We start from the raw sequence: 14,397 nt of genomic DNA, 5'->3' as shown, positions 1-14,397 counted from the left end.
CTGTATCTTACGGCTTTGTGTAGTTCAGTGCTAATCTCAGAAAGATAACGATTTAATACAGGCGTGCTGTAATTGGCTGTTCCTTAATTCGTTTCAAATAAGGACCTTGTTCTGGTATTCCGTGAAAAATACAATACCTATAAGCTCACGCATCCATTGAAATCTAATGATAATCAATCGTCTAGAGTGGTGAATGAGATTGCATCAAAACGATATGCGAATAAGTGAGGAAGACAGCATACAAAAGATTGTGTTCAAATACTATCATGTAACTTGTATGTTTATGTTATGAAGATTGCTTATATATTTTTTTCTCATTTTTATTTTTATTTTATTTTTATGTTATCTTTTCACAAGTCACACATAGTGGTTGGATCCCACGTTAAACTGTAGGTCCAGTCCCAATTAGCCTTACTGTGCATAAAGTGGACTTAAAACACCAACTCAATCAATCAATCAATGAAATCTTTTCACAATTTTTGTATCATATTTATATATACAACATTTATTGCAATTACTTGATCAATAAATAGTAGCATTCTGTAGCTACTATGTATAGGAAATGTTAATTTAAATGTAATCCATGACACGAGTTAGGTTGCAGAACAACCTCAGGCTGAACCTCGCCCACGGAAATAAAGAATTTGAATTTGAATTTCAAGAGACAGTACGTGCAAGTTACCCATCAGTCACATCCCTCTAATGACACATGTATCGGACATGAAAAGGACTGACGAAGTTACAGTCCATTTATAACATCAGGCAAGAGCATACGCGGGGTCGTAATCGATGTTCCAACCGCAAAAACTGCTTTTCTGGTGGCGAATCCACTATAGGTTCGGGCGTCCGCCGATCGTACTGCGCGGGGAACGAAGCAAGATATAATCTCGGTTTTAATGCCTATAACCACTCCCCGTTACGTTTCATAACCCTAATTACTGTATCTGGCGAGCTTCCAGATGCAGGGAAACCAAGGACTACTTCTGTCCTCATCACAGCCACGTTAAATTCACCCTCCGATTCCTCACCGAGAATCCACAATCTACGCATCACTGTCTTCCTTTCCTGATTCTTATGCAGCCCGAAATTCTCTGACGTTAATTGGGTTGCATAAAATCAAGGCGAAATCGATACCTGAGTAGTGGCTTGGGAAGAAGTTTCGGAAATGCAATTTTTTAGAAGTTTCCGCGAGGATCTTTTTCGTTACTCAATGTTAGGATTTGCGTCGCATAGTTTGATCATTAACATAGTCGTGACGCGAAAACTAGTGTTCCATATATTAGTCGAAGGTGATGAATTTTTCGAAAGGCTTCCTCCTAAACTTAACTTTATGAATAACAGCTAAGCGGGTTGTGGAATTCCAAGAGAGAAATTTGTGTTGTCTGGGAATCGAACACGCGATCGCTTAATTTGAAGCCAGTAGACATCATCGTTAACATTTAAATGCAGCGCGACTTGAAGATTGCAACTCTACATCCGATGCCCTTCAATTATACATGTTTTCAGGAAACATGTTTATATAGGTATATAAACTGCCCCCTCCTTTAATACAGATTAATGCTAATTATGATCCAATGTCTGGCTAATATATACATGCCAGCGCTTAGCAGTGGCCTCGAAACAGACTTACGTTCGGATCGGTACAAAGGCGAACTTTATTTCGGTAGTCATTTGTACGAAGATTTCCTTTTTTGCTAAATTCCAGTCTTTCTCTCTTTTCACCTATTGTATTTCAATTTTTCTTTCCACTTTCTTACGACTTCTTTTACGTTTATATATATTACCCTTTAATTCCACGTTTCTATTGCCTGCTCTTCTTTTTCTCGTTTCTACCTTTCTCGCTCTTTCCGTCAATTTTTCTATCTTCTTTACTCTCTTTCTTTCCACGTGTCTATCTATTTTAGTTACACTTTTCAAGTTTCTATATTTCTTACCCTCTCATTCCGTTTTCCTTATTTTTACCATGCTTTTCCACTTTTCTATATTCCTTTCTCTTTCTTTCCATGTTTATTAATCTCTCTCTTCCACACTCCTTTCTTATTCTTTCTGTCGTTCCACGTTTCTACCTTACTCACTCTTTTCCAAGCTTTTGTCTTTCTTTCCACATTCGTATATTCTTACCATGTCTTTCTTCTTGTTCCTTCTTTCCACGTTTCCATATTTCTTAAATTCTCTTTCTTTCCTTGTTACCATATTTCTTACTTTCTCTCTCTTTCCTTATTTTCGTGTTTCTTAATCTATTTTTCATTATTTTAATATTTCTCTCTTTTCCTTCTCTTTCCTGCTCTTTTTCTTCTTCTGATTCTATCTTGCTCTCTGTTTCTTCCCTTCCATCTTCCTGGCTGTATTTCTCTCTCTCCAGTTTGGCTTTGTTTCTTTTATCTTCTGTACTTCTCTATTACTTTCTCTATTTACCTTTGTCTACCATTATTTCTCTCTCTGTGTGTGTCTCCTAATTCTTCGAAGCGTAATTCTTGCTTCACTTAAATAATTCTAAAAAAGAATCATGCAGTCTAGTTGATGGCGACTCCACGGCGTTTAGTTATGCATATGGTTTGCTCGAGAATTTACCGTCGTGTGACCGATCGCCCCATATTTGTGGTTATCTTTCTAACATAGCTATTGTAGGCCAAATATATATTTTGTTTTCAATTGGCTATTGAGCTTGTTTCAATATTCCATTGCACCTGAAAGCATTCGTTTGTAGAATATTGTATATTAAAAAGTTTTGTACTGTCCAGCTCGAATCCTTCCATTTTGTTTCCCAGATAACACGACACTTTGACACAAAGCTCTTTCATTAACTCTTACCTTCATTTTGTTTATTTATTCCACATTATTACATACGAAAAACCTACTTAACTTCCTTTTACGAGTTTTCCGATCATCTCATTTGAACTGTATAGGACATTATGATGCAACATAGTTCAAAAGTCCTCATAAACTTGCGGAAAATGATTGTTTTTGAGTGATGCTTTTACAATTCAGACTTTCCAACGATAATTTAATGTAATTTCAGGCATATTCTGGAAATGTATTGCATCAGAATTATAATTGCATCATGTTAGTTAATACTGTATCTATCAGTAGGGAACGGAAGTTTAGGTAAAAAAATGTTTTCTTTCTGCGATAACATAGACCCCCTCGTTTTTGCCAAAATTCTGATCATAGCCTTATATGTCAACACAGCAAATTTTGTTTTACATAAAAACACATATTTTCCAGTTTTCCGTATGTAAATACATATTTTGCGAATTTTCATTTTAAATACATAAAATTGCTCATTGACTTCAGTTACCTCGGCATCCTCGAAGGCAGAATGTTTATTCTCCGCACCTCTTTCATATCGAGAGTGTTAGTTTGTTTTGTCTTTGAACACGCTCGCTGGTAGACATCTGGCGCCTCGCCTACGATCCTATTGGGGGAAAATATCACCCCTACTGGATCTAACTCACAAGTGCTAATCTCTAAGTGTAAATAATTTTTTTGGGAAAACCAAGGTTTTCAAACGTTGTGCCAAATTGCATGTGTTTTGGAAGGTGAAGTGGAGGAGAGGAAGCTTTGGAAAACTTTAGCGTTAGTGACATTTCGTGCTTCAAATATGCAAGAATTGTTTCTTGTGACGTGGAGCGATCTTTCTCACAATATAAGATGCTTTTTAGAGATAATCGTCACAGATCTACAATGGGAAATTTGGAAAAAACTATGGTGATACACTGCAACTCTTCCAAAAAATAGTTCACTAAGAGGTAAGCATTTAGAAACTGATTTCAGGTGTTTAAAATGCATTTAATATTTTGTTTTTGTTACCAAATGTTTTTTTTTTGTCACATATTTTCCTGTTTTTATCACATATTTTCAACATTTATGACACCTAAAAAATAAATATTTCTGAGTATTTTAGCACATAAAGTTCCGTTCCCTATCTATCAGGTCAGTTGGGAGCCCTGTCCGAACGCGCATACGCAGGAATCCCCCACACTTAGTCTCGCAATCAGTGTGTCATGCAACGTTGACCGGTTCAGACACGAATTGCGACTGTGGAGGCGTTAGTTCGGACGTGTTCAGTTTTGGTTGAGGTGCGGGGAAGAAACAGGGTGCCAGAGAATACAACTCCTCCGATCTGGACACTGATTCTGAACACTAACACTGGTTCTCCATTATGTTACGTGTCTCATCTGCTGTGCCACTCTGGCACGAGTTGATGGCGTCCTCTTTGGACCGTTGCAGTGAACACTGCAACTGCTGAAAGGAACGTGTTCGGATGAACGCATTCACTGCCGTACTGCGTGTCTGAACAACAGGCCAACGTTCCACGACAGACTGACTGTGCGTATTGCAGCTGTCTAAACGGGAGATTACGGCGCATGCGCGTCTGCTTTCGGAGAAGGCTATCAACTCACATTGGAAGGAACTATAGCCCCATCTAGTTCGCTACACTTTATGACATGGTTGTAGTTCAGGTGTATTCCGGTGCAGGGGTGCCCATCCCCCCAAGGCCTATGACGCACTCCCCCCAAAAGTTAGAACGCCACCCTTTATGCCGAATTATCTACTTAAATTATTTTGATCAGACAAAATTTGCGGAACAATATGATGCAGACATATTTAAGCAATATTTGTTTAATTTACGCATGAAATTAAAAAAAAACTAAATAAATGTTTGCTGACATAAAACGTACAAAAGTGCCCAGGATCACTGCCATTGTTAGTGTACTGAACCTTATTCTTAATAGTTTGTCTGCTTGACTAACCTTGTATTAATGCGTACAGCACGTCTGCCGCCTTCCAAACCGATTCTAAAGGCATAAGAGGTTGTGTGTAATTTCAATCCCATCGCCGCGATCACCCGCCACAGGCAGGTAGAAAAACTGTAGATAATAAGCATAATTAAAAAACAATAACAAGTCAATCAAACGAAACTATCCCCCCATTTCTGAGTGAAGATATATATATAGAATTGGTGGTAAACTATAAAAATATGTCCCCCCAAAAAATTTCCATGATGCAGGCGCGTCATGAATCCCCCCTATGCGCACCCCTGTTCCGGTGTCAAACTGGTGCAGGGGAATAACGTTCAACGAAGTACACGATTATCGGTGTTCAAGTCCGGAAGATTCAACAAATGCCTGTCTGCAGCTTTAAACGTTAATTTGATTAGTTAGCACGCACCACGTGACAACGCACTACACCGCTCCAGAACGTAGCGCAAACGGTGTAGACACCAAATACACTACTTTACACCAAATCAACGAAGTAGACGAGTGGGTGTTGCACCATCTACACCCGTGAGTGCAGAGAGAGTCAAAAAGTGCAACTAGACGGGCCAAATATAGGCCACCCTGTGTTCAGTGATGTGCGTCTACGCGTAAACAACGATAGTCTACATTCTACACGTAGACAATTTTATACACGTAGATTACGTAATCTATGTAAACAACATGGCGAAAGGTGATAACTTAGCAAAGCGCGCCGTCGAATTAAAAGAAAATTATACGGCCTACCAGTGGCTGATGTGTGAGGAGAACTTTTCATACTCTTTCTTCTAAATTCGAACAATTTCTTACCTAGGAAGAAACCTAATATAGGAAATATTCTAGTTTTATGGGGAAAAGACCACTCTTGCCTCACGACTGCCATCCGTTGTTGTTTTTTGCATACTATTTATCTTTTATAGTTGATGATAGAAGAGAAGAGAAATTTTGTTGTAAATAGGATTCTCTTCATTTCGTTAGGAACCAATACAGTTGAAAATGTCACTTTCCTTCTTGAAAATTAATTTTAATGCACTTTAGATCGTCTACGTAGTCTATGTAAACTACAACCCAATGTAATCTACGCGTAGATTACGTGTAGACAACGCAAGCAGACGTAAACTTATAGCCTACGGCACATCACTGCCTGTGTTGTTCTTAAAACACCAAATTCCTGTACGTGACGTCACCGTGCTACCTAACTATCCTAGATAGTTCCACCTGTAGAAATTTCATCTTCATGTGATGATAACATGGCAAATCAAACAAGTTAAGGCAACAGTTAAAACATAAGGAATAAAAATGTAGAAAAAATGATGAAGTGTTTGAAAAGAAGCAGGACTCACGCTCAAAACAATTCCTTCCGGGATGAAAGGAGAATATTAATATTAAGAGAAGAGCAATAAAACTCCACATTTCCCTCACACAAGGCGGACGCCACCTGGGAAACTGGTGTGCTGAATTTCGTCAACAACCGCCTAGCAATGGGTGCACAAAGGAATGCTTTGAGAGCAAAGAGCAAAATGTGTGGACAAACTGGTTCGACACAGGTTATGAATACTAGCATTTTTAATAAAAATGACTAGAAAAACAAAAATGTGCAGGTTTTAGAAGGAAATGAGAACGAGAAAAAAACTAGATCAAAAGAAGCAAACATCCGCGACCGTATTCTTAATTACGTGTTTACACAATTCAAACACTCGTTTCCATGGTGACTTGTCTCTTCAACATAGGTTAGACTTCCTTTCCAAAACATGAAACAAAGCCCTCTGAAATAGTTCATTCAGATGAAATTCTTGAAATTTTCAGTGATTTCGACTCGTTATATGAATGGAATTGCAAAGAGAAGAAGGAAACTACTTTTTTTCCACTACTCAGAGATGTTATCGCTCTTCTATTTTTTAACACCACAGGCTGAATAAGTTATACAGTACGATGCACAAGGTTTACTCAGAAAATTTACCCATGACTCTTCGTTATTAATTTTTCTCTTGTATACTACAGTATTTAACGAATTAATTTCTATATACCCCGGTCGAGAGCTTATTAGAAACTTGTTTATAGCGTTAGGTTTCAATTTTTGAAGCTCTTAGGGCAAATCAAGGAGACCAAACATGGAAATGGACAATTTGTTTGGTAATATTTATCTATCCCACTCTACCTGCTCGGACGGTTCCAGGGATGTAATCAAATCATTCAATGTAATTTATTGCTAGGACCAAAGGCAACGTAATAAGACGATACTTTTGGCAACACTGAAATATATTGGAAGGTATTTTACACTGTAGGGGTACTAATGATTTTGGGGGGAAATAAGTAACAAAAACCACAGCCACTGAAGAACTTAATATTGTTTTACTATAATTTTGTACAATATTGATTGCGACAACATGTAATTGTATTTCTAAAACTTGTTTTAACAATAATTATACCTTTATATTATGGTTGAAAACATGCATATTAAACACAAACCAAAGCAGCGTACAAAATAAATCATACATAATGCGCTACGGTCAAATGCAACTGTATTTCTCTTATAACACCATTAAGCCTTGTTTCCATGATTATGAAAAAATAAATATGCTGACCAAGGCAGTAATTTATTTTATTAAAAACATAAACTAAACGTAACATTTCAACCTTCTAGCAAGGTCTTCTTCAGACTCTGTATCAAGTACAAAAGTAACAAGATACAAAAACAGGGCATTATATATACACAAAAACATTAGATACAAAGCCCAACCACATTCTATATGCAAGTAAATATGTTTAGCCTTTTAGGTGAAAGTGTGGCCGCGGTGGCTCAGTCGGTAACGCGTCTGACTACCATGCTCAAGGTCCCGGGTTCGATCCCCGGCCGGTTCAAATCCGGGAACTTTTCTAACGGTGAAAGCGGCCCCGGCGCCCACCCAGCGTCGAATAACATGGGTACCTGGGGAAACCCTGGGGGGTAAAGGCAGTCAGGGGCGTGATGCTGATCACATCACCCCCACTCACGACCGGATCAAGAAAGTGTGGGGCGTTACCCCCACACCCCCTATACGCCTTCATGGCGTTGTGCTATGCACAGGGGAACACTTTACTTTTTTTTCTTTTAGGTGAAAGTACAGTTGACAAGGGAAGCCACCTGCTATAAAGTTCCATAACAACTTTCTAATAGTCTGGAGGGAGTAATGTTTTTGTATCTTGTTACTTTTGTACTTGATACATAGTCTGAAGAAGACCTTGCTAGAAGGTTGAAATGTTACGTTTAGTTTATGTTTTTAATAAAATAAATTACTGCCTTGTTCAGCATATTTATTTTTTATATTTCTCGTTAAATGTGGACTCTAGAGGTTGTATCTGTAACGTTCTATTAATGGAAATCTAGATACAAATTACGGCGCGCTCGCTACAAATTGACCATAAAAAAAGCGTGTAAAAGTCTAAGAAAATAAGTTGGCTAGAACTATTCATAGGTATAAACTCAAGTGGAATTCCCTCTCCAGGAATAAACTGCAAACAATAAGTTTTCTTGCATAAGACAACAGATTTAAATATGTAATATTATTTTGTTCAATCACCTTCGTTCCCATTATAGTTTTCTTGTCTGACGATAGATGTCTTTTCCAAGCCTTGATTTAGCGAGAGCTTCGGAAGACTGCAGCCTGCACTGGGAGAAAATGCTTTGAAAATGGCCGGAAATTTTTAAAAATAATATTTTAAATGTAAACATATTTTTCAAAAATTGATTATGTGACAAACCATGGTCTTAATTTATAACCGGGCAGCAAAGACTGCTTTTTGTTATCCATGCTGCTCTGCTCACGCTTCATAAGAGTCTGGGCCAGAGTCGCGATTAGTCTACGGGGGTACCAAAAGTGGAATTAGATCAATAGCAACGCCAGAAACTTTTTCCACGTGGGTTCTGCTTCGATGGTCACGAGTAGATTTCCCTCTTTTTATGTCCCTCATTTCTTCATTCCATCTTTCTCTCTCTATCTCCACCCTCTTTCAATATTTCTTTATGTTACGTAACCAATAGGAACAAGTATTGTAAATAGTTTGCCAAAGAGGAATAGAGATGGCAGCACCAGACGTGCAAGATTAAGAATTAACTTAATATATGTGAATAACTTTATAAATAAGAACAAAGCAAATTGGAAACATGAAAAACAAGATAATCTATTATAAGAAGACAAAGAATGAATATAAAAGAAATAAATTAATGTATATACTTGATAAATTAAACTAGTGATCAAATGTAAATTGATCAGAAAACTAAAGAAATCAAAGCACTGCTACAAATTTATGTCTGAAGAGATCTTGAATCTGTGTGATTTGATTTACTTTTTCAATAGTGGAAATTTTGTTTAACCCAGTGGCGGCAAGTACCCCCTAGGTTGGATATATTTAGTGTTGGCTCTTTCCAATCGCAGCCACAGCGGAGGAAATTAGTATAGTTCCCAAAGCCTAAGGTAAAAAAGCTGTAAGAGGGATAAAGAAATATCCTCAAATAGTAGAGAAAGCCGAAATAGAAGGAAATTAAGAAGAAAGTCCATCCATATCCAAACCATCTACGAAGAAGGAAATCCAGATCCCGATATTCCATTAAGAAGGAAGTCCAGATCCATAAAAAAAACATTGAGAAAGAAGTCCGGGTCCAGATCGTCCATTAAGAAGGAAGTCCAGATCCAGATAGTCCATTAAGAAGGAAGTCCAGATCCAGACTGTACATTAAGAAGGAAATCCAGATCCAGATCGTCCATTAAGAAGGAAGTCCATATAGAACAATATCCAAATCGAGAAAAGAAATAATAAAAAATATATTGAGATGAAAATTGACTGTGAATGAAAATTACAGAAGAATGTAGCTTATCATGGTAATATTCTGGTTCCATGTAACCTGTGTTCGAAGAATATGTACGTTTAAACGTCTCCATTGGAAGGCATCCTATCTGGTTTCGTTGTCTACAAAGAACCCTACCCTGTAGATATTCTAGAGGTTTAAAATTAAGATTTATGTACCTTTGCATCTATCATTTTTCCTTCCATTGTATCTCTTTCATACTTAACGTTCTCCTCTGTCTCTTATTTTATTCTGCTGTTACACCTCTTTCTTTGTTTCTTACTTCTGTCATCTGTTTCTCTTTTTGCCTCTGCTTCTCCACTTATTCCTTTTCCATTCTTTTTTACTTTCTTCCACTGATACTTCATTTTCTTGTACTTCCTCATTTTTCCTGCTTTCTTACTTTCTTCCTCTATTTCTATATTTTCTTCCGCTTCCCTGAATTTTATACGGGTTGGGGCAAAAGTCATTGCAACTATTTATTTTCTTGCAGATAACAGCCCGGTTGGGAAATGCGACATATACAGATGAAAGGACGAGGGGGGAACTACATGTGCGGACAGTTAAAACACGCGAACATTTTGCCTCACATATTTATTACGATACTGTACAGGACAATACTGGTTTGATCGTGTAAGACAAATACATACCTCTTCTACAGTTGACAGAACAGAACTGGGGCTAAAGGCCCTCAAAGTAGTCACCTGCCATGTGCACCACACGCTGCCAACGATGTGGGAGACTCTGAATACCATCTGTGTCACCATTGGCCGCACCATGTGTGAATTGGGTCATCTGTTGTTGCACAGCATTGGCAATGTCGTCTCGTGTCGCAAACCGCCTTCCACGTAGTGGATCCTTAACCTTGGGTATGAGATGAAAGTCACAGGGCGAAATGTCAGGAGAGTACGGCGGGTGGTCCAATTCTTCCCATCCCCAGCGGTGCAGTTGCCGCCGTACACACTCTGCTTCATGTGGTCTAGCGTTGTCGTGCAGGATGATTGCACTGTCCAGAAGGTCCGGGCGTTTGTCCCGAATGCCACGTCGTACCTGTCGCACGAGGAAGTTTTTGTAGTACTCTGCTGTCACTGTTCTGCCATGTGGAACGAAGTGGTACACAATGACACCCCTGACGTCATATGCAACGATCACCATCAATTTCACGGTGGAAGGATTCTGACGGAACTTCTTCGGCCTTGGTGATCCGGCATGTCGCCATTCCGCGGACCGACGTTTGAGTTCTGGTTCGTATGCCCTGGCCCAAAATTCATCGATGGCGATTATTCGTGACAGGAAGTGGTCGCCGTCTTGTTGCAAGCGTGCTAGGTGGTCGGAACATGTTGCATATCGCATCCACCGTTGAATTTCCGTCAGTGCATGTGGTACCCACCGCGATGCGATTTTGCGCAGTTGCAGCTCTGTCCGCAATATCCTGTGGATGGTGCGTTTCTCGTAGCCACTTGCCCTCTCTAACTCCAGTAGCGTCCATCGTCTGTCTTCCTCCAGGAGCTGCTCGATGACGGCACGTGCCACGTCTGTCCGCACACTGACAGGTCGTCCCGAGCGTTGCTGATCACTGGTTGACACACGTCCTTGATGAAAATTTCGTACCCACCATGCTACTGTTCGGTATGGGAGAGCATTATCCCCAACGGCGTCCACCAATTCACTGTGACAATCTCTCGCATTCAACCCTCGGCGAACGGCTAGTTTGATGTACGAGCGCTGCTCAACACGGGTTACGTCCATCTCGCACGACGCTCGCTACACAACTGATTTCAGAGCGCTCTCTGTGCTACTTCCTGCAATCACAGAGCCATCTGTTGTTGTGCATACACACTATGCCTGCATGGCTTCCACGCGACACATAGCACTTTGTGCTACGCTCACATATCTGCAAGAAAAAAACAGTTGCAATGACTTTTGCCCCAACCCTCGTATTTTCGTTCTTTCTCAGTTTCTTCCTATATTTATGTATGTTTTCCACTTTTCTACTTTTTCATTTCTCATTCTTTCTCACCATCTTCCTCTATTTGTCTATTTTCTTCGACTTCTTCACTTTACATTTTTCGTTTTGTTTCACTTCCTTCCTCTGTTTCGCTATTTTCTTGTGCACATCAACCTCATCTTTCCTTTCTCACTGTTTCTCTATATACGTCTGCTTCTCCACCTATTTCTCTTTCGTTTTTCTCACTTTCCCCTCTGTTTCTCTATTTAGTTCTACTTCTCCACTTATTTATTTTCCTCCTTTGTCACTTTCTTCCTCTATTTCTCTCTTCTGCTTCGTCCTTTCGTTTTTCTCATATTCTTCTTCTGTTTATATATATCTTTCTTTATTTCTTTCATTATTTGTTTCTTCGTTTACTTTTAGTTCTATCTTTCTGTCATCCTCTTTTCCTCTCTTATCAATCTCACTCTCTTATTTCGCGGTGGAGCAAGAGCCTACCGTTGTACAGTCATCGGCAATAAAAATGGACACCTATATCCTGAAATTCTCTCGTTCCTACAGTGCGTTGTGTGTGTTTTGCTACCTCTGTTCGTGTATGTCACACGTTAGGAGTGCCACTTAATTAATGTCACCTGCCTTTTGGTGTCACTCTGTATACCACGTCTAATCTCGAGGGTTATGGGTTGTCTTCTTGGAATGCGAGTCAAACATCAGCGATATATATACACCAATGGATATAAATAAAGGAAGTATATATTCTGAAACTTACCATACAAAGCTTATATGCGTGAATTCTTAGTACAACATTTTCTTCCTTTTTTATTCTATGGAAAGATTATCTTCTTCTTTCCTTTTCAAGTGAAATACCTTCTTTCTTCTTCTTTCCTTTTTTATGGAAAGATTATCTTCTTCTTTTTATGGAATAATAGCCTTTTATTCCTCCCTGTCGTTTCTACTGTTACTCGATGTGCTTTGGGGCGACTAAAGATGGATATAGCGCCACCAGAATAACGACCAAAAGGACAACCAAGGATCGCGGTTATGCCAGCGCTACCATTGGCCCAGTGCGACAAATGTATATAGCGCAACCGTTGTGCTTTGGGGCGACAAATGTGGGTATAGCGCCACCAAGGGAACAAACAAGACTCTAGCAAGAAGCTACCTTCTCGCCAGAAGGAAAGACACAGATTTGAATCAGCGGCTTAACTTCTTTAATCTTCTATATGTACAATGTATGAGAATTATGTCGATCATTGATCTTCCTTTATTTCTTTATGTTTTTATTCCATATTTACAACCATTTAATCACTAATCATTCCCTTTTATTTGTTTTATTTGGTTTTAATCACTTTGTAGTTCCTCCTACTTTTTTAATAATTTACTTTCAGTTTTTCCACTTGTGCTGCCATCTATCGTCGTTTTCACCAACTATTTCCCCATACGTTTCCCGTTGGCTTCGCTCATTCTGGCACGTAACAGTCCTAGCGATGATTTCAATGGCAATTTCTGTCATTGCCGTTGAGTTAGGCAACACACATTGCAGGCAAGGGAGAATTTCAGAATATAGGTGTCCCATTTTTATCGCCGTTGACTGTACATCTATTGACGACGACCTTGACTTAGATAACCAAATACAAATCATACAAATTACATCGATGCTTCAACATAATATTCACGCTAAAGTTTCGGGGAATCCACAATTTCCTGATTAGGGTCGGAGGAGAATAGCATCCAGAGCGCGACAGCTGTTTTGCGAGCCTCTTGTCCCAATTTCCGATCACGTGACCCATTGTTAATAGTGATTGAGCAAGCTAATACCCGCACATGTTCAGTTTACCGTCATATCGGTGGCTTCTGGAGTGTTTATCGGAACAAGCGATTGCCAACTGTCTCTTTCCGAGATATTGGAATCGAACGGAAGAAGCTGTTGCTAATTAAATTTTCCGTTCCTGATAACTTTATCTCCACGAGCGGACTGGCAAAACTCTTCCTTAAACAGTTCGCAAACTGGTGAGCAACTTATCAGATTTGCACGATATTCCTGTCAATTATATACACACAGTATCGCTCTACAACGCCGGCATGCAGAGGACATGAATTTGGCATGAGTCCTCTATGCATGAAATCACATAGAATGCCATTAGAATGCCACTGCCATTTATTTTTGCTGTTGGACAGAGAAAGAATTAAAATCGTTATGCATGCCGGGATGGACGCAGGTTTTAATTTTTCAACTGTCATATCATGCACACATTTTCAGCCATATGTTTGTTACCAAGCTTGATGTTTATGTATCAAAATACAGTGCGTTCGTTTTGGCTCTGGGCCGAGATGTCGCGTAACTGCAGACGGCGCGGTATGGCGCGGATGCCGGCATTTTCGATCCGTGAAGTCCCGCTTATTTTTACGCAAATATCTATAGCATGCAGACAATTATATTTACATTGCATAACTTGAACTAACCTGTGATATAAGGGAGAATTCACACCGATGAGACACGCGACACGCTGCAAGAGAGACCCGTGTCGCTTGCAAGCGAACACTCAGTAATCAATTGGACTTTTCGAACCTAAGAAACACGGCAAGCTGCACGTGTCGCATGTCACTTGCGTGTCGCTCGGACTGTACTGTTTTCTCAATACCGTGCATCGTGTCGCTTCAGTTTCTTGTTCCCGAATGCGCAGCGAATACGTCACCCCCAATGATCTATTTTCAGATAGCCCAACCGGAAGCCTTACATGTTTGAACCTTTAATTTGTTGATGTAATAAAGTATCGATATGTACAATGCTCTAAGATTTAAACAGAACGTTATTTTCGCTTTATCAATTTTCTTGATGCAGTTATCGGCTGTAATTTGCCTTCAAT

At 39.4% G+C, this 14,397-nt stretch overlaps 2 protein-coding genes across 2 annotated transcripts in view; both read right to left on the bottom strand.

Moving 5' to 3' along the window:
- The window catches only part of LOC145998410 (uncharacterized), a 458,011-nt gene that overhangs the window by 126,907 nt on the left and 316,707 nt on the right, over window positions 1-14,397 (bottom strand). The gene's annotated exons all lie outside the window — the stretch shown is intronic.
- On the bottom strand, window positions 10,264-11,331 carry LOC145998409 (histone-lysine N-methyltransferase SETMAR-like). Its single transcript, XM_083134815.1, has one exon. The coding sequence runs from the start codon at window positions 11,329-11,331 to the stop codon at window positions 10,264-10,266; it is 1,068 nt and encodes a 355-aa protein (XP_082990941.1).

This window comes from Lepisma saccharinum, chromosome 14 (genome assembly GCF_977018435.1).
Source record: "Lepisma saccharinum chromosome 14, izLepSacc3.1, whole genome shotgun sequence".
NCBI lineage: Eukaryota > Metazoa > Arthropoda > Insecta > Zygentoma > Lepismatidae > Lepisma > Lepisma saccharinum.
Note: the sequence above shows the minus strand (reverse complement) of the source record. Positions and strands in the feature narration are given on the sequence as shown.

What these genes read in the sequence shown, in the direction of transcription:
- LOC145998409 (XM_083134815.1), bottom strand. Translation starts at nt 11,331, where the DNA reads ATGGACGTAACCCGTGTTGAGCAGCGCTCGTACATCAAACTAGCCGTT.